This window comes from Equus asinus, chromosome 3, assembly GCF_041296235.1.
Source record: "Equus asinus isolate D_3611 breed Donkey chromosome 3, EquAss-T2T_v2, whole genome shotgun sequence".
NCBI lineage: Eukaryota > Metazoa > Chordata > Mammalia > Perissodactyla > Equidae > Equus > Equus asinus.
In genome coordinates, this window is record NC_091792.1 from 107,849,209 (window position 1) to 107,870,784 (window position 21,576).

Consider the following 21,576-nt stretch of genomic DNA (forward strand, 5'->3'; position numbering starts at 1 on the left):
TTGCTGTTTTGATCTCCTTACTGGTGATTGGTCTATTAAAATTCTCTACTTCTTCTTGATCTAGTTTTGGAAGGTTGTATGATTGTAATAATTTATCCACTTCTTGTATATTATCCAATTGGTTAGCGTATTGCTTTTCATAGTATTCTCTTATAATCTTTTGTATTTCTGAGGTGTCTGCTTTAATTTCTCCTCTTTCGTTTCTGATTTTATTTTTTTGAGCCTTCTCTGTTTTTCTTTCTTTTCCATTTTTTGAAGAAGATTAGCCCTGAGCTAACATCTGCTGCCACTCCTCCTCGTTTTGCTGAGGAAGACCAGCCCTGAGCTAACATATGTGCCCATTTTGCTCTACTTTATATGTGGGACGCCAACCACAGCATGGCTTGCCAAAGTGGTGCCATGTTTGCACCTGGGATCCAAACTGACAAATCCCAGGCTGCCAAAGCAGAACATGCATACTTAACCACTGCACCACCTGGCTGGCCCCTCTCTTTTTTTTCTTCTTGAGTTTAGCTAAAGGTTTGTCAATTTTGTTTATCTTTTCATAGAAGCAGCTCTTGGTTTCGTTGATTATTTCTATTTCTTTTTTAGTTTTGTTTTAATTTATTTCTGCTCTGATTTTTATTATTTCCTTCTTTCTGCTGATTTTGGGCTTTTTTTTTTTGTTCTTCTTTTTACAGTTCCTTTAGGTCCATGGTTAGATTGTTTATTTGGGATATTTCTTGTTTGTTGAGGTAGGCCTGAACCACGTTTAGAACCACTTTTGCTGTACCCCATAGATTTTGGCATGTTATATTTTCATTTTCATTTGTCTCCAGGTAATTTTTGATTTCTCCTTCGATTTTTCATTCACCTACTTATGCTTCAGTAACATTTTGTTCAATTTTCACATTTTTTTGGCTTTTCTGACATTATTCCTATAGTTAATTTCTAGTTACACCATTGTGGTCCCAAAAGATGCTTAGTATTATTTCAATCTTGATACATTTATTGAGACTTGGTTTGTGACCTAATATGTGATCAATCCTGGAGAACATTCCATGTGCATTTGAAAAGAATGTGTATTCTGTGGTTTTTGGATGGAACATTCTATATATATCTGCTAAGTCCATCTGGTCCAATGTGTTGTTTAACGCCAATGTCTCCTTATTGATCTTCTGTTTGGATGATCTATCCGTTGGTGTAATTGGAGTGTTGAAGTCCCCTACTATTATTGTGTCAGTGTCTATTTCTCCTTTTATGTCTGTTAATCATAGCTTTATATATTTAGGTGCTCCTATGTTGGGTGTATAGGTATTTACAAGTGTTATATTTTCATGTGATTGCTGCCTTTATCATGATGCAGTGCCCTTCTTAGTCTCTTGTTACAGTTTTGTTTAAAAGTCTATTTTTTTCTGGTATAAGTATTGCTGCACCAACTTTATTTTCTTTGTCATTTGCGTGGAGTATCTTTTTGTATCCCTTAGCTTTCTGTTTGTGAGTGTCTTTACTTTTGAAGTGTGTCTCTTGTATGCATCAGACATATGGGTCATGTTTTTTATCCAGTCAGCCACCCTACACCTTTTGATTGGAAAGTTAGTCCATTGACATTTAAAGTAGCTATTGATAAATATGTATTCATTGCCATTTTGTTACTTTTTTCTGGGTGTTTCAGTAGTTCTTTTCTATTACTTTCTTCCTCTCTTGCTCTCTTCCCTTGTGGTTTGATGGCTTTCTCTAGTAATATGCTTGATTTCTTTCATCTTACTTATTTGTTTATTTATATATATTTCTGCTTTGTGATTACCATGAGGTTCCTATATAATATTCTACATTGAGTTTATAGTCTCTTTATTTTGATTTCTTTCTGTGAGCTCTACTCTTTCATTCTCCTCTTCCCACATTTTATGTTTTTGAAATAATATCTAATGTCTTGTTTTGTACGTGTCTATCCATTATTCTCTTATCATTTAAATAGGTAATTTTAGTACTTTTGTCTTTTAACCTTCATAGTATCTTCATACACGGTTGATTTTCTTCCTTTACCATATTTTTGCCTTTACCAGGGATTTTATTGCCTGGATTTTTTTTTTTGATAGTTTTCTTATCCTTATTTGTGGTCATTGCTTTCCTACGTAAATAAGTTCTTTCAGCATTTCTTGTATAACTCGTTTCTTGGTGATAAACTCCTTTAATTTTTGCTTGTCTGGGAAGCTCTTTATCTCCTCCTTCAATTCTGAATGATAACCTTGCTGGATAGAGTATTCTTGGCTGTAGGTTTTTCCTTTTGGCACTTCAAATATGTCATGCCCCTCTCTTCTAGCCTGTAGGATTTCAGCTGAGATGTCCACTGACAGCCTTAGGGGTTTCCTTTGTATGTCACTTGTTGCCTTTTTCTTGCACCTTTTGCCCTTTGTCTCTCTCTTCTCCTTCTGGGATATCTATAATATGAATGTTAGTGTGTTTGATATTGTCCCAGAGTTCCCTCAGACTTTTCTCATTATTTTTAATTCTTTTTTTCTTTCATCTGTTCAGCTTGGGTGATTTCCTCTGGTCTTTTGTCCAGTTCACTGATCCATTCTTCTGTATCATTTAATCTGCTATTGATTTCCTCTAGTGGATTTTCATTTCCAGTGTTGTATTCTTCATTTCTGATGGATTATTTTTTTATATTTTCCAGTTCTTTGTTGATGCTCTCATTGTGTTTGTCCAGTCTTCTTCCAATATTGGTGAGCATCCTTATGAGTTTCTGTTTGAACTCTTTGTCAGGTAGATTACTTATTTCTGTCTCATTTAACTCTTTTTCTGGGGTTTTGTTCTGTTCCTTTGCTTGGAATACATTCTTTTGCCTCCTCATTATGCTTCTTTCTCTATGCTTACATCTATGTATTAGGTGAGTCAGTTATGTCTCTTGATCTTGAAGAAGTGGGCTTATGTAAGAGATTCCTTTTGAGACCCAGCAGTGTGCTTCCCTTTCATCACCAGTCCAAATGATCCATGAGTGACTCCTGTGTAGGCTACAGCTGTTCTTCTGCTGTGAGAGGGTTCTTTTACTCCAGGAACCCAGGGAATTTAGTCTTTCACTCTCTGACTGGATTTTTATAAATCACGTTAGGGGAGCCCCAGCACCACTGGCTACAAGTTCTAATAGCACATTCTTGTTTCAATTTTACTTTTGATTGGGTAGGTACCCAGTGTAGCTGGTTGCTAGGCTCATGTGCTCACATTTGCTGTAGGTCTCAGGCCTACAAGGCTGTTGACAGCTGTCTTAGGATTGCAGCTGAGTGGGGATGGCCCTAGGCACAGGAGCACCCAATTGTTCCTAGGCTTTGGAAGGTGGGGCTGATCCTCTTTGTGGCTGTTTGTGAAGCACAGGTCTTCTGCTACTGATAAGCTCCACCTCCCACAGGTCCACACACACCATCAACACAATCCTGGTCCATGCACAATTCCCAACCTCTGGGAACATACCCAGTTGTCTGACTGCAGAAGCCCCCACCTCTCCACGAATGCCCCCACAGTTCACATGGTCCTCACACAAACACAGAGACAGACACCCTGGCCTGCCTGTAGAGGATTAAGTCTCCCAGTCTATGCAGGCCTTCAATTAGCCTGAAGGCTGGCTGTTGGGTGGTGCCAGTCCCTAGGTCAGGCTTCCTGGCCTGGCTGAATTGGATTAAATCTGTGCTCTAGTGGGTGTGGCAGGCCCCTGGACTAACAGGTCAGAGAAAGAACTTCAATGGCATCTGCCAGCATCTGGGTCAGCATGCCTGCACTAGGTCATAACAATGTCTACTACCAAAGTCTCAGTCTCTAGAGAGGCCTCACCTCTCACCATGATGCACTCAGAGCCTACCAGGTGAGTCTCTTTTCACCAAAGGACTGTGCAGCCTTCTTTCTTGTGATTTTTAGCTGCTCTTTGAGATGGGTGAATTTGTGCATGGACCCTATAAGAATTGGGTATTTTTGGCTTTCATGTGATAGCTTTTCTCGGGGTATTCCCTACTGAAGCTAATAGCCAGCAAAGCAAAATAGTAGGACACTCATCTCAGTTGTTCTGAGTCTGAAGGGTGCTTATATTGGTAATGGGCCCCTGCTCAGGTCCCCACTCCTCCATAAAGGGCTGCGTACCTTAGTGTGGCTCTCACCTGGCTGGCTGTGGAACTTCATGGCTCACAAATGTGGCTTTTCTTCTCTTCAGAAGGAATTTCTGGCTCTTCTGCCTCAGTCAGGACTGTCTGTTGTTGTAGCAGTTCTTTTCATCCCGTTTTCAGTTTTCTCTCCAGGGTAATTTTTCCAAAAATAGTTGTAACCTGGTTGTGTTTGTGTGAGGAGGTGAGTTCAGAGTCTGTCTATGCTGCCATCTTCTCCTTGTTACTAATTTTAACAGAAGTGTTTATAATACCTTATCATTAAGTTTAAGTTTATTTCTTAAAATATTAATTTTTTCCTTTAGAGTTGTGGTCTCTTATTTTGTAAAGCAACAACTCTTTGTTTTTTCTGGTATCTATTCTAACTTTTCTCCAAGAAATCATTCCTCACAACTCACACAAAAAAATGAATGTTTTCAATAAAGTATGCTGCCAAGGAACATGCCATATGTTCAGGGATACATATGACCTCATCAAGACTGACACATTGCATTGAGGCTTTTTCTAGGCATTCTGTGATAGAAGCAGGTGCTTATTTCTTCAAGACTTGACCCTAAAAGAAATGTAGGCAGAGACTGCTGCACCCATCACTTATCCATGGTCAGAATCAAGCAGCAAAAGGCAAAACCGAGAAAAGATAACTTAGAATCTCATCTTGGAGACATTTTCTGAGTCATGGATTAGGCAGTGACTGATCAAATGCTGGATCAAAATTGTTTATTTACCTCTGATTCCAACGGTTTGGTACTCACTTTTGGAGGTTCTTACATAGGGAAACATTAGTGATAAGATATGACTCTGTCTGTATTCTTTCCCACCTCTTGGCATTCTAGAATATTCTTTTTTGGGAACATATTAATAATCTGAGAAAGAATAATGAAGATGATAAATAGAAGGAAAATGTTTCTTTGACTCTCATAAATTAAAAAAATGCTGTTAGCTATAGATTGTCATTTGGTTATTCAGAATTTAGGATCCTCACTTTAAAATGTATTCTACGTATATTTTTCTAATTTTTAAAACTATAACTCATAAAGAGTTATTAAGTGAATTATAATGTAGATAAATTCAAATCATTGAGGAAGAAATCAGTAAGATACAAATCAAGTTCAAAAAATATTTTGAAGAACTATTTACAAACATTTTTGGGAAAAAAAGGAATGTTAGGATAATTCTACTAGGTTAGACACAACTCTGGTTAATGTACTTTAGGACAATAAAATCATAATTTTTAGGGGATGTTCTTTTCTACCAGACAAAAATATACAAGTTAACACTACGTTACTGTAGCTGGACTCAAAAGTTCATAGTAAATCAATAACAAATTACCAAGTAAAACATAGAGACAATCTTCTAAAATTTAAATAATCCTTCTTTCCTTGATCAAAATGCCGCGGCATGGAATCAAAAGGGCATACCATAATTTCTTTTGATTTCCAAATTTGGAACATTTTCTCATAATCTCTTCATCCAAATCCATTACTTTTTACTCCTCTTGTCCTATATTGTCCTCATTTCACTAAGATACATTAAGTGCATTAGACATCATCTCAGGAGTAGATTTTTTTTTTTAAGATTTTATTTTTTCCTTTTTCTCCCCAAAGCCCCCTGGTACATAGTTGTATATTCTTCGTTGTGGGTCCTTCTAGTTGTGGCATGTGGGACGCTGCCTCAGCGTGGTTTGATGAGCATTGCCATGTCCGTGCCCAGGATTTGAACCAATGAAACACTGAGCCACCTGCTGTGGACCACGTGAACTTAACTGCTCGGCCACGAGGCCAGCCCCTCAGGAGTAGATATTTAATAGGAAATGCTATCATCTTGATATGAAAGAGAGTCAATCAACCATATGACTCTGCAGTTCTACTCTGAGGTATACATACGAGATAAATGAAAACATATGTTCACAGAAATATGTGCATGAATGCTCATAGAAGCATTATTCAAAGTAGCCAAAAATAGAAACAGCCCAAACGTTCACAACTGATAAATAGGTAAACAAAATGAAGTATACCCATACAAAGAAATATTATGCAGCAATAAAATGTAGGGAAGTACTGATAGATACTACAATGTGGACGTACCTTGAAAACATTATACTAAGTGAAAGAAGGTAACACATGAGGACACATAGTGGATAATTTCATTTATATGAAATGATATAAGATTATTCTGGAAGAAGCCAATAGAAGCAGAGTGTAGATTAATGGTTGTCAGGGGATGTGAAGAGGGAGAAATACAGCCTGACTGCCAACGGACATGGGATTTTTTCTGGGGAAATGAACATATTCTAAAATTAAATAGTGGTGATGGTTGTATAACTTTACCAATATACTAAAAACTACTCAATTGTGTTTAAAAGAAAGGCTTGTATGATATATCAATTATATCTCAAAGAAAACTATCATATAAATAATGAGGGAGTGAAACATCACATAAAGAGAATAAGATTATACCCATGGCTGACACCGATGAGCTACCAAAATGGGATAAATACAGAATATAAAACTGGATTTTAAATATCATTGTCATTACCATGATCAAACCCATAAATTATGGATATTTGCTTGTGATCTCTTATACAGATGGATTGTTTTGGTAACTTCAAAATCCCTTATATTTTCTGATCCAACCTTAGTGCACTTAGAACATCAAAGAGAATATTCAAAAGGCCACATGTTGGGAAACCATATAGTTATTATGATTTCCTCATATCAGTAATACTAAATGCATATTTCAGAAGGACACCAAATCTCTGAATAACCTTCCTTATTCCACAATAACTGAATAGAATTTAGAAATGAAGCTCTAACTCTAAACTAAGGAAAAATGATTTAATTCAGAGTCACTAATTTGAGTTCTTATTCAGTTAATGTTTAATGGTTACCACTTCAGTTGAAGGGTGCCCTTTTGTACTGTTTGCCAACTAAATATGTCAGAAGAGCAAATATTTTGCCTCCAGATTATTATGCAGTGCTATATCTTTACCAAAGAAGACAAAATTTTCTGAAACAGGAACTTTAATTTTGTATAGCAAAAAGACAATCACTTTTGAAAAGTTTGTCAAAAGATTTCCATTCCTGCGATGAACATAGGGGTGCATAGGACTTTTGGACTGGCTGATTTCAAGTTCTTAGGAGAGATACCCAGTAGTGGGATGGCTGGGTCATACGGTATTTCTATTTTGAATTTTTTGAGAAATCTCCATACTGTTTTCCATAGTGGCTGCACCAGTTTGCATTCCCACCAACAGTGTATGAGGGTTCCTTTTCCTCCACAACCTCTCCAACATTTGTAACTTTTTGTTTTGGATATTTTTGCCATTCTAACAGGTGAAAGGTGATATCTTAGTGTAGTTTTGATTTGCATTTCCCTGATGATTAGTGATGATGAGCACCTTTTCATGTGTCTATTGGCCATCTGTACATCTTCCTTGGAGAAATGTCTGTTCATGTCCCCTGCCCATTTTTTGATCCAGTTGTTTGATTTTTTGTTGTTGATCTGTGTTAATTCTTTATAGTGGAAGCAACCTAAGTGCCCAGCAACTGATGATTGGATAAAGAAGATATGGTGTATATATACACAATGGAATACTACTCAGCCATAAAAAAGGACAAAAGCGTCCCATTCACAACAACATGGATGGACCTTGAGGGTATTATGTTAAGTGAAATAAGCCTGATAGAGAAAGACAAACTCTGTATGACTCCACTCATAAGTGGAAGTTAACATATAGACAAGGATAACTGATTGGTGGTTACCAGGGGAAAGGGGGGGCTGGGGGAAGGCACAAAGGGTGAAGTGGTGTACCTACAACGTGACTAACAATAATATACAACTGAAATTTCACAAGGTTGTAAACTATCATAATCTTAATAAAAAGAAAAAAAAAAGATTTCCATTCCTGGTAAGATGTAATTAGTTATAGTGGCACACTTGAAAGCACCAGAGAAAGATAGATAAATTACAAAAGTCATTTTCCAAACACATCAAACGTTTTTTGGAGCACCAAGGGTGAGATAAATTGGAATTGGAGAAGAGGAGGAGACACTGCTATTGTGAGCTGAGGATCACTGCCTGAGTTCCCTGCTCCTGCTGGGAGCATCTGCCAACTCTGTGCAGGGACTAGGGCTCAGGCTTAGCTCAAGCAGAGAGACTGTATTGTCGCCAGGCTTTTTCCATGTTCTGGACTGAAATTCTAGTTTGGTTATTCATAATCTCACTATGGTATACTTTTGATGTGGGGGAGGCCAATTGGATTCACATGTGTTACATAGGCCCAAAATTGGTACTTTAAGAATTTTTCTTAGAAAATTGGATGGTAAAACATTTTGTACTTCACATCAGTTTGTTTTTCCTCTATTACCCTTCCTTTTTATTCAGGAAAACCTACCACAATATGTGAGACTATGGGGAAAGCTGAAATGTGGTTGATTCGAACTTCCTGGGATTTTGAATTTCCTTACCCTTATTTACCTCACTTTGAATTTGTTGGAGGACTACACTGCAAGCCTGCAAAGCCCCTCCCAAAGGTAATTAAATGTCTTTATGTTTGCTTCGTTGAGTATTTGTCTTTTGGAATGATTTCTAGTTTATTATTTAAAATATTTGACGTCAAACTAAAAACATAGACACAGGAATTAATGGACAGTATCCTTTTAGGCTATTATGCTGACAGAGGGAACTTTTAACATTAACATGGCAATCATTAGTTATGTTCATCAAGTATACCAGATACTTGATAGGAATGAAATTCCTAGCCCTGAACTTAGTGGAACCATGAAGTACTCTCTAGGTGATAACTATGAGCCAAAGTGTCATGGATCACTTCCCGATCCAACAACTAATTGTCAGGTCCAGATACTCTAGAATTTTCTTTTCCTTTGTTATGTCAACAGGCTGTGCTCCAAATATTGGCTACTCTGTCAATCTGAGTTCTGGATTAAAGAATATCTGTACCAACAGCAGCTCATTAAATGGACGTATGGCATGAGAAAGAAATAAATTGTTTTAAGACACTGAGATTTTGTAGTTGCATGTTATTTAACATAATCTCATCTTAGAATTGGAGAATTGTGAGGAATTATAATAATTTGAGAATAGATCAAACTGAGATATGAAGACCTATCTAAAAGATCTGGCAGAAGTGCAGTGATGATGAACAGTTTGGTTTGAACAAAGGAAATAAATTAGGCTAGAGAGTTAATTGAGGGATAGGTTATAAAAAATAATGAGCACTACTAAGTATTCTTTACTTCAAATTTAAGGTCAGTGAAGGATCAATGCAAAATTTTTAAGCAGTAACATGATGCATCTTACCCTTTCATAAAACTTGGCTATTAAATTTTTTGGAATGGAGCAAGATTTGAAGAAGGGAAATAAGCTAAGATATAGTTGCAATGCTTCCTGAAAGAGATTATAGAGATCCAAACTACAATATGATAGTGATTTGAGTAGGAGTGCAGAGATTTAAGAAAGATTTACAAAGAAAATCAATAGGATTTGGTTATTGATTGGAGGTGGAGATTAAGGGAGAAAGTTCAAGAACAAATCCTTGGCTTTCATTTCTTTGTATGTCTTTCCTCTATTGTTTCTTTTTATGGACACTTTATTGAGCATATTGGCGTTTGTTAAGGTAAGGAACAGTTGTGAGGGTAAATAATGTGTTTATATTTGGGCATGCTGAATTTGACATACCAATGCAGTGTCTAGTAAGCAGTTATTGAATTCAGTGTTCTTAATCTCAGGGGACAAGCCTATGTATTATTTGTGATAGACTTCTTTCTATATCCATTTACATTCACAGAAAAATTGAACAGAAAGTACAGAGAGTTTGACCTATCTCCTGTCTTCTTCCCACTCACAGCTTCCCCCCACCATCAATATCCCACACCAGTGTGGCACATTTGTTACAATCAATAGACTAACATTTACACATAAGTATCACCAAAGGCCAGTGTTTTCATTAAGTTTAACTGTTTGTGTTGTACTTTCTGTAGGTTTTAAGAAATGTAAGATGAGATGTATCCACACTGATAGTATCATACAGAATAGTTTCTTTGCCTTAAAAATCCCCTGCTCCACTTATTTATCGCTCCCTGCCCCTAAATCCTGGGAAATAACTAATTCTTTTACTCCCTGCATTGTTTTGCCTTTTCCATAAGCAGTGATTTAAAATAATGATGTCAAGGAATAAGAAGACATGATTTTGTATTGGTTAAGTCACCCTGGGTAGACGTAGAATTTGGGATGGACCAGAAGACTGTGAGCCAGATGGCAAAGGCTTCTGTGAACAGGGGTGTTGCTGAAAGTCTGACAGGTGACATAGTAAAAATAAAGTACTAAATTTGATGTAATCATATCCATCATTTGTACTTTATGGTTTGTACTTTTCAATGTCTCATTTAAAATATTTTTCTCATTTCTAATATTAGAAAGCTACTGTTTCATATTTTATTTTAATATGGATTCATGTATCCCATTTAGATTTTATATTAATGTATGATATGAGGTAAAGAGTCCCCTCCATTTTATGTCTAAGTAGTGAATATATTTCTATAGTGTTACCTAATAGTATATAATTGACTCAGTGTGAATTTTTCTCAATGGTTGTCTCAATGACTTGTGATATCACCTTATATATAGCAGGCTTTTAGATACTCATGGTTTTTTTTCTGGTCTCAATATTTTGTTTTTTTGTTCACTTTGTCTGTTAGGAGGTTAGTACCACTAAATGTATTGTATATTATTCTCTGATTTAAGAAGTCCCAGTATTTCTTTTTCTCTTTCAAAGTTCATTAATTATTTATAAAAACATATTCTATATAATTTTAAAATATTTGCCAATTTATCAATAAAATTATGCCATAATTGAAAATATAAAAAAATGATATTTTTATGTATTAAGTCAATCCATCTATATCCACAATATGATGATTAATTTTATGAGGTACCCAGATATGTTTCCAACATTTTCTGGATGTTTCTGCAAGGGTATTTTTGGATGAGATTAACATTTAATTAGTGAACTTTGAGTAAAGCGAATTGCTTTCCATTATCTGAGGGAGCCTCACTCAATTAGATGAAGGCATTAATAGAGCAAAAGACTGACCTCTCCCAACCTAATGCAGTGTCTGACAGCAGAAGGCCTTCAGATTTGAGCAACATTGGCTCTTCTTTGGATCTCCAACCCGATGCCCTACCCTGAAGATTTTGGACTTATCAGGCTCCATAATCACGTGAGCCAATTCCATAAAATAAATCGTTCTCGATAGATAGATAGGTAGGTAGATAGATAGAGAAAGAGATAGAGGGGGGAGAGAGAGATGGATAGATAGATTGATATAGATGGATAGATATACACACATTGTATTGGTTCTGTGTCTCTGGAGAACACTGACTAATACACACAATACATCTCTTTATATATTAGTGTCTTGTTTTATGTCATTTACTAGAATTTGAAACTTTTTTCAATAAAAGTACATTTGTCTGTACTCTTAAGCAGTTTATATTTTTTAATTACTATAGTGAATGATGACTCATTTTAAACATTCACATTGGCTACTGCTGTTGTGAGGAAATATTATTGATTTTTGTGTAGTGATTATGAATCTGACCAAATGTCACTTATAATGGTTTGCATATTGGTTATTTTCATTTCCCAATATTGTCATTCACAGCTGTACAAAGTTTATGTCTTCTCATTTAAATCTGACACATTTTTTTCTTGTCTCATTTGGTTGGCTTATTTTGGTTAGTACTTAAATATAGAGTGAAAAAACTTCCTTTAACTTCAGCATGATTAAACATACTATTTTTGTTTTCAATGCAAAGCAATACATTCCCATAATATTACTGTTCTCTCCTGATTGTGCATCATAGGTATTTCTACATCACTTATTTGATCAGTAAGTTATATGGCTACCTCATTCCTATATGTGTTTGTGGAAATTTATAAAAAGTACAAATGGAACCAAAATAAAGAAAAACTTGAAAAAACGGAAAAACAATGTAAACCTCCCATTAGCATGTCATATTACTGACTGATTCAGCATAAAAGTTAACGATAATCTTCAAAGTACCCAAGGTTAAATATGAAGTGAAGTAGCAGAGCTATTTATCTTAAAGTAGAAGTCAAGTCTTCATTTGGACCATTGAGGAGAGAGTTGGAAAGCAGAATAGAGTATTAAGTATGGTCATTGGCTTTACAATCAACAAGCTTAACTTAGAAATTCAGTTCTGCCATCCACAGCTGTGTATCCTTGAACCAAGTCCTTAATCTCTCTGAGACAGCTATCTCAGCAGCAAATGTATACATATCCCTTAAGATCACTGTGTATTGAAGTTAAATGCTACATATAAAGAGCTTAGCACCTGGCAAAAGATAACTAGTAGTCAATAATATGTAAACACAAAGGCACACCTCAAAAATCTTTAGAACAGCTTGATAGAAAACTTCTGTTTAAACCATTTTTAATTTGCCTAATAACCAGCGATTTCAGGTCATATTTCATACTTTAAAATGGTTAATGTATGAAAAGGTAGAACTGGTTTAGTAACTGAGACACATTGAGAAAAGTGTACGAATATTGTATTCTCATAACTCTAGACTTTCATATTACAAAGAGTCTTGTTTTCTTTACAGGAGTTAGAAGAGTTTGTCCAGAGCTCCGGAAAAGATGGAGTTGTGGTATTTACTCTGGGGTCAATGATCCAAAACCTCACAGAAGAAAAGTCTAACATGATTGCATCAGCCCTTGCCCAGATTCCACAGAAGGTCAGATAATCTTATTTTTTGAGGGGCAGCTAATCTAAAATCCATGAATGTCTCCTTAAAAGTGTACTTTACAAATGTAGAAACAGCTATTGGTATTGTTAGTGTCAATTTAACTGGTTCTTAAAGAAAAAATATTAAATGTTAGAAGAAGATAGCTAAAAACATTTGACTGCTCTCTTGCTTTAAATCTGGGGTTACTAACAGGAAAGCATTGCAGTATTTTCTTTAACTAGTGAATTACAACTAAATCTGACCTCAAACAATCTGTCAGCTTTATGGCTAGGTTTTAAGGCTTCCATGTAATCTAATCTAGTTTTGTTGTTGTTTTTTTCCTACAAAGATTGACCCTGAGCTAACATCTGTTGCACATCATCCTCTTTGTTGTTTTTTTCCCCCTCCCTAAAACCCCAGCACATCATTGTATATCCTAGTTGTAAGTCATTCTTGTTCTTGTCTGTGGGATGCCACTACAGCATGCCTTGACGAGCAATGTGTAGGTCTGCACCCATGATCTGAACCAGTGAACTCTGGGCCACTGAAGTGGAGCATGCAAACTTTACCACTCAGCCACAGGGCCAACATCTCTGGTTTGCTTTTTAAGTCTGAGGCATACATAGAGGGTACAACTAGCATGACAGAGAATAAAGGAAAAGATATTCAAAAACACAGCCTCAATTCACAAGGTCCTTGGGACCATATTTCCTTATAATCAATGATTTTGCACGAAGCCTTAATTGAGTCTGGTACTGATAGCTTAGATTCTTGGAGTACTTCTAAATAGTGATTCTTCTGTTTAAACAGTTAACACCTTTAGCAGGGGCAGGCCCGGTTGCCGAGTGGTTAAGTTCACACACTCCATTTTGGCAGCCCAGGGTTTCACTGGTTTGGATCCTGGGCATGGACATGGCACCACTTGTCATGCCACGCTGAGGTGGCGTCCCATATGTCACAACTAGAAGGACACACAACTGAAAAACATACAGTCATGTACTGGGGTAATTTGGGGAGAAAAGCCGGAAAAAGGAAAAGAAGATTGGCAACAGTTGTGAGCTCAGGTGCCAATCTTTAAAAAAAAAAAAACTTTTAGTAATATAGTAAAAGGTTTGCACAGTTCATGATATGATGCTCCTTTTAGATTTTTTGTATTAACATCATTCTAGATTATAACTGAGTAATGTTTTTCTCATACTGCCAGGGATAATGTTCCTTTCTAGTTTTAGGCAAAATACCAGAATATATGTCATTTAAGTTCTAAATGATCATAACAATACTTGTATTTATATCCAAATTTCTTTCAAAAGTTGTTTGCTGAAGTAATACTCATTTAAATATTTAATCTAGAAAGGATCTTCATAAAAATATTCAATTTTCTATTACATTAAAATACAGTGATTAGAGGTGACATGAGGATGGTGTAGGAAGAACCAAGGATCTGCCACTTAACCTAAAAACAATTATATAGGCAGAAACTGTTTGATGTCACTATTCCGGAACTCTGAAGTCCATCAGAGCACTCACAACTTCCAGGGGAAAGCTTGCCTGTTAAATAGTGATTAATTAATGTTGGTCAACTTCAGCCTTTAGAAGAACAGCAGAATCAAATCCTCCATCTCCCAGCCCCAAGCCAGGCAAAATGCCTGTATTCCTGGTATGATTTGTGGAGCCAAGGTTGGAAATAAGGATCATATCTTCCAAATATCGGGCTTCTGTATTCTGATTGTTGATTGTTACCTTTAATCACTGAGGTAGAGGCCTGGAAGTTGGTCATAGTTTTTTCAACCCCCACAAGCTAAAAATACTTCAAGAAATTTAAAGGAGCAACACTGTCTCTTTTTTTTTCCATATTTCCTTTTTTCTCCATTTAGGAGAAAGACAATAAAGAATGAGACCACTTTAAAACATCCTCACAGAGAGCAGAATTTAGAAAGCCATGTGCATGTCCAGCAAGAGACACAGGTTAAGAAAAGATCTGAGAAGATGTACAGCTTTCACCTCAGGCTGATTCCTGGCAAAGAGATACCCTGCAAGAACCAAAAAAAAAAAGAAAAATCAAGCCACAAGGAAAGAGGAGAATCTCAAATCCAGAGTTAATACATTATAAGAATCCAACGTCCAGTTCTCTACAAAAATAGCAATGCATACAAAGATACATGAAAGTATGGCTCACTCAAAGGGCCAAAATAATGTGAGAGAAAGTATCCCTGAGGAAGCTTAGATGTTGGAATTACTAGACAAAATCTTTGAAACAATTGCCTTAAAGATGATCAAAAACCTAAAGGAAGATATTGATATAAAAAAACACAATATAGGAACATAAAGAAAAGATCAATAAAGAGAAAGAAACTACAAAAAGAACAAAAAGAAATCTGGTGCTGAGAAGTATAATAATTGAGATGAAAAATTCCTCTTGGATTGAAAAGCAGACATGAACAGACAGAAGAAAGAACTGGCAAACTTGAAGACAAGATGACACAAATTGTTGAGTCAGAGGAACAGAAAGAAAAATAAATGAAGAAAAGTGAACAAAGCCTAAGGGACTTCTGAGACACCACCAAGTGGAAGAACACACACACTATGGAAGTCCCAGAAAGAGGGAAATGGTCAAAAATAACATTTTAAGTAATAGTGGTTGCAAGTGTCCCAAATTTAATGGGAGAAATGAATCTAGAAATCCAAGAAAATCAACAAACATTAAATAGGATAAACTTAGGGATGCACACCAAGACACATTATAATCAAGCTGTTAAAAAGCAGAGAGAATGGTAGAGTCTTGAAAACAACAAGAGAGAAGCAACTAATCACAGAAATGACCTCCATTTCTCATCAGAAACCTTGGAGGTCAGAAGGCAGTAGGATGATATTCTCAAAATGCTAAAACAAAAAATTCTCAACTGAGAATCTTACATCAGGCAAAAATTTCCTCAAAAACGAAGTATAAATTAAAACATTCCCAGGTAAATAAAAGTTGGGGGAGATCATTACCACTAGAACTACCCTTCAAGAAAGGCAAGAGGTAGTCTTTCATGTTGAAATGAAAGACTACTAGATAGTAACACAAAACCATAAGAACTAAAGATCTGCAGTAAAAGTAACTACAAAGGCAATTATAAAAGCTAGGAATATTGCATTTTTGGATGTAACTCCATATCTTCACTTTCTCACTGACTGAAAAGAAAAATGCATAAAAAACAATTATTAACCTGTATTATTAGGAACACAGTGTATAAATATGTAATTTGTGACATCGTTAATGGAAGGGGGGATGGAGCTATAAAGGAGTAGAGTTTTTGTATGCTATTGAAGTTAACAACCAGATGGTCAAAGGATAAATTACAGGGATAACTTAAAAATACTTTAAAATGAGTGAAAACTGAACAGACTGAACTTATGAGATGCAGTGAAAGCAGTTCTCAGAGGGAAATGTAGAGCTGTAAATGCCTATACTGCAAAAGAAGAAAGACCTAAAATCAATAAACTAATTTATATCATAAAGCATTAGAAAAAGAAGGCAAACTAAACCCAAAGCAACCAGAAGGAAGGAAATAATGAAGATTAGAGCAAAGATAAATAAATCAGAGAATAGAATAACAACAGAGAAAATTAATGAAACCAAAAGTTAGTTCTTTGAAAAGATCAACAAAATTATCAGAACTTTAGCTAGAGTGGCAAAGACAATAAATGAGAAAAAGTAAATAGCTAAAATCAGAAATGAATATGGGGAGAACACTACTGACTTTACAGAGATAAAAATGATTATAAGGATGTTATGAACAAGTGCATTCCAGAAAAATTGGACAATCTAGAAGAAATAAATTCCTTGAAACATACAAGTTGTTTAAACTGACTGAAGAAGAAATAGAGTATTTCAACAGACCTATAACAAATTAAGAGATTGAATTCCTAATCCAAAATCTCTGGACGAGGAAAAGTCCTGGATCAGATAGCTTCATTGGTAAATTGAATCAAATATTTAAAGAAGAATTAAAGAATTAAACTAATCATTTTCAAGATCTTCCAAAAATTTGCAGAGGAGGAATCACTTCCTAAATGGTTCTGTGAGGCCCAATTTACCCTGATACAGAAGCCAGATGAGGACATCCCAAGAAAATAAAATTACAGACCAAGATTCCTTGTAAATACAGCTATAAAAATCCTCAACAAAGTATTACACATCAAGTCCAACAGAATATTGAAAGGAGTATTCACTATGATAAAATGGAGTCTATCACAGGAATTCAAGAGTGGGTCAACACAAGAAATCTATCTATGTAATACATTACATTAATAGAATGAAGGATTAAAAAACACACAATCATTTCCACTTGCACCCAAAAAAGGAATTTGACAAAATCCAACATTCTTTCAAGATAATACCTCTCAGAAAACCAGGAATAGAGGGAAAATTCCTGAATATGGTGAAGCACATTTTTTGAAAACCCACAGGTAACATCTTACTCCATGGTGGAAACTGAAAACTTTCCTCCTAAGGTAAGGAGCAATACAAGGACACCTGCTTTTACTGGTGCTATTTAGCATTGTACCAGACGTTCTAGCTTAGGATCTTACACAAGAAAAAGAAATAAAAGGCATCCAAATTGGAAAGGAAAAGGTGAAACATTTTCTATTTGCAGATATCATTATCCTATATACAGAAAATCTCCAAGAATCCATAAAAAGGTACCAGAACTAATAACCAAATTCAACAAATTTGCAGCATACAAGATCCATACAAAAATCAGTTATGGTTGTACACATGATCAATGAACAATCTGAACATGAAATTAAGAAAACAATTCCATTTACAAAAGCAACTAAATGAATTAAATATTTAAGAATAAGTCTAACCAAGAGGGTGAAATGTGTATATGCTGAAAACTAAAAAACATTGTTACTGCAAGATATTAAATAAGATCTGAATAAATGAAAAGCCATCCTATGTTCAGGGGTACGAAGATTTAACATGGATAAGATGTCAACACTACCCAAAGAAATCTACACTCAATGCAATGCCTATCAAAATTGAAGAGTCTTTTTTGGAGAAATGGGAAATCTAATCCTCAACCTCATACAGAACTGCAAGAGCCACAAATGGACAAAAGAATCTTGAAAAAGAAAAAAAATTAGAGGACTCACATTTTCCAACTTTGAAATTTAATATAAAACTACCACAAATTATGTAGTACTAGCAGAAGAACAGATATGTAAACCAATGAAGTAGAAGACAGAGTCAAAAATTAATCCTCACATGTACGGTCATTTGATTTTCAACAATTGTTTAAGGTCACTCAGTGGAGAATGGACAGTCTCTTCAAAATAGCGCTGGTAAAATCTTGATATCCACATCCACAAGAATGAAGTTGGACCCTCACTTTACACTACATATAAACATTAACTCAAAATGAGCCAAACACCTAAACTGTAGACATAAAAGTATAAAACTTTCAGATGAAAGTGCTAGAGTAAATCTTCCTCACATTGGATTTGGCCATGATTTCATAGATAATGACATGAAAAGTACAGGCAACAAAAGAAAAAATAGATAAACTGGACTTTACCAAATTAAGGACTTTTCTGCATCAAAAGATACTATCAGGATAGCAAAATGCAATGTCTATATAGTGGTAAAAGTATTTGCAAATCATGTATTTGATAAAGAATTAATATCCACAATATGTAAAGAACTCCTATAACTCAACAAAAAGCCAATTCAAAAATGGGAATGGACTTCAATAGACACTTGTCCATAGAAAATATACAAGTGACCAATAAGTACCTAAAAAGATACTCAACATCATTAATCATTAGATAAATGTAAATCAAAAGCACAGTGAGATACCACTCCACACGCCTTAGGATGGTTACTATCCAAAAACGGAAAATAACAGCATCAGTAGGATGTGGAGACAAAAAGACTCTTGTGCATTGCTAGTAGGAGTAAAAAATGATGCAGCCACTGTGGAAAACAGTGTTGCAGTTTCTCAAAAAGATAAACAGAACTACCTGATGACCCAATAACTCCAATCTTAGCTATATATCCAGGAGAACTGAAAGCATGAACTTGAATAGGGTTTTTACACAATAGTCATAGCAACATCATTCACAATAACCAAATAAATGGATAAATAAAATGTAGTATGTACCCACAACGGAATATTACTAAATCTTCAAAAGGAAGGAAATTCTAATGCACTACAACATGAATTACGCTTAAGGACATAACACTAAGTGAAATAAGCCAGCAAGAACAAGACAAATACTATATGATGTCACTTACATGAGGTACCTAGAGTAGTCAAATTCTCAGAGACAGAAAGAAACATCAAGGTTACCAGGGACTGGGGAGTGGGGGAACAGGGAGTTATTGTTTAAGGGTGCAGTGTTTATGTTTGGGATGATGAAAACTTCTTGAGGTGTAGAAGGTGGTGATGGTTACACACATTGTTGATATACTAGACGCCACCGAATTGTACCATAATAGATTAAAATGATAAATATCATTATGTATATTTTACAATAGTAAAAATAAGACAATGTTTGCCTTTATATTACTGCCAAATAAGTAACAAAAGTTCAAAACACTAATTCTTAAAATGATTGTAAGTAACATCCCTCCCCCTTGCTTCTGATAACTCCACTTAAAACTTCCATTTACCAGAAAGGCCTAGTAACACCAATTTGTAATTATTTCAGATACAGATTTTTTTTTTCTTTATCTACCAAATGAGAGTTGTCCTGTTGATGACAGCCTATCTATCAGGACTATAGCAAGCAATTGAAGCATAGTTGCAGTTTGAACGGTTTAAAAACACCCATTACTTAATCACTTAGGGTCTCAGTTTGCTCATCTGTTATCTGGAGGCATTGAAGTAGATTAATTCTAAGTAACTGAATTCTGTGATTCTGAAAATCTTTTAATAAAGGCATTTATCTTAACAGGTTCTGTGGAGATACAGAGGAAAGAAACCAGATACATTAGGACCCAATACACGGCTATACGACTGGATTCCACAGAATGACCTTCTCGGTAAGACCAAAGAGAAGCAGAACAAAAGAGTTGAATGAGGGATAATCTGAATGATTACTCAATAACAAATATATCCAGCAAATTTGTATTCAAAACAAGCGAAAAAACCACTTCCAGTCTTCTTCACATTTTTTCTGAAGTTTCTTAAAGGAAAAAGTATTCATGACTCTCGTTAAAGACTGCAAGGCACACTATTGAAGGCCATCATGGACTTTTGCAGTGAGGCAGAGAGATTGGCCTCAACTCTGAATGCAAAAAGGAAAAGTAGAGATTTTATAGCCAAGGAGCAGAGCAGCAGAGGGAGCAGGGGGAGGGAGGGTGGGCACTAGATGGAAAATTAATCTGAGGAAACCTCAGGGGCATGGAGGACTCTGGATAAACTGACCTAACCAGATGCTCGCTGAAGGTAGGTCAGGGTGATGAGACATCACCTGGCAGATGCTGACAGATTAGGAAACTGATCAGATATAGAGGGTGATCAGATATTGAGTCTGGGAGAGTCTAGCTAAACTGACTTAGCAGGATTCTTGCTAAAATTAGACAATGCAGAGACAACACACAGAAGCGAAAATATCAGGGCCTAGTTGAGAATAAAGTTCAGAGGAGCCAGACTAGAGTTTGGTCGAGGAGAGAATTTATGTCCAGCTGTAACATTAATATGGAACTTATAATTCTCCAGTTTACTATACAATCTCCTTCTTCTCAGAATCAGAGTCAACATACCTTTAGATCAGGCTCTCATTAAATTTGGCATAGAATATTGCAGTATCTCCTGAGTCTCTGTATTGGTTTTCAACTGCCTCTCTTCTCTCTTCCCCACTATAGCTATTTGAAAATAAAAACCTGGTAATTCTATTTATGATTTTTAGTATTATAGATGACTCCATATTATAAAATCAAGTGCAAAATCCCATTTTCTTAAACAGAGTACTTCATGAACTTGTCCTAGTATTGTTTTCTAGCCTGTTAGTCCAACATCCTCCTGCTGAAACACTGCACATCTTGCTTCCCCTTCCCCATCCACACAAGACTCTCATTTCTTCAATCTTTCCATTATATCTTGTTAATATATTCCTTAACCCAACACCTTGTCCACCTGACAACTATTGTCCATCATTTAAACTCCACAGAAACCTTCTCAGAGATTTAGGGAATGACTTAATTGCTGGGATAACAAACTGCTGCTTTTTTTAGAGCTTATAGGAATTTATATATGGCCTCATGGCACAGAATTGTACAGAAGATATTGCCTAATTGAATCAATGTTCTGTGCAGTGGTCATGGTTTTCTGTTTCTGAAACTCTCACAACTTATGATAATGATATACTTTTTCCTGTTAGGTCATCCCAAAACCAGAGCATTTATTGCTCACTGCGGAACGAATGGAATCTATGAAGCTATTTACCATGGGATCCCTGTGGTGGGAATTCCAATATTTGGTGATCAGTTTGGAAATATTGCTCGTTTGAAGGCCAAAGGGGCAGCTGTTGAAGTAGACTTGCAAGCAATGACCAGTTCTGATCTACTTAACGCTTTGAAGGAAGTTATTAACAACCCATCGTGAGTATAGAATATACTCTTTACTGAGAAGCAAATAATATTTTAAAAGAAATAAACTGATTCATTAAATTTTAAATTGGTTA

The 21,576-nt window shown here is 35.7% G+C and overlaps 1 protein-coding gene across 1 annotated transcript in view; it reads left to right on the forward strand.

The window, feature by feature from the left end:
* LOC106826097 (UDP-glucuronosyltransferase 2C1-like) overlaps window positions 1-21,576 on the forward strand; it is a 42,377-nt gene that overhangs the window by 14,237 nt on the left and 6,564 nt on the right. The window contains exons 2-5 of the mRNA XM_070505720.1: window positions 8,514-8,662; window positions 12,778-12,909; window positions 19,846-19,933; window positions 21,274-21,493. Of these exons, the coding sequence (XP_070361821.1) occupies window positions 8,514-8,662; window positions 12,778-12,909; window positions 19,846-19,933; window positions 21,274-21,493 (589 nt within the window). The remainder of the gene's footprint in view (window positions 1-8,513; window positions 8,663-12,777; window positions 12,910-19,845; window positions 19,934-21,273; window positions 21,494-21,576) is intronic.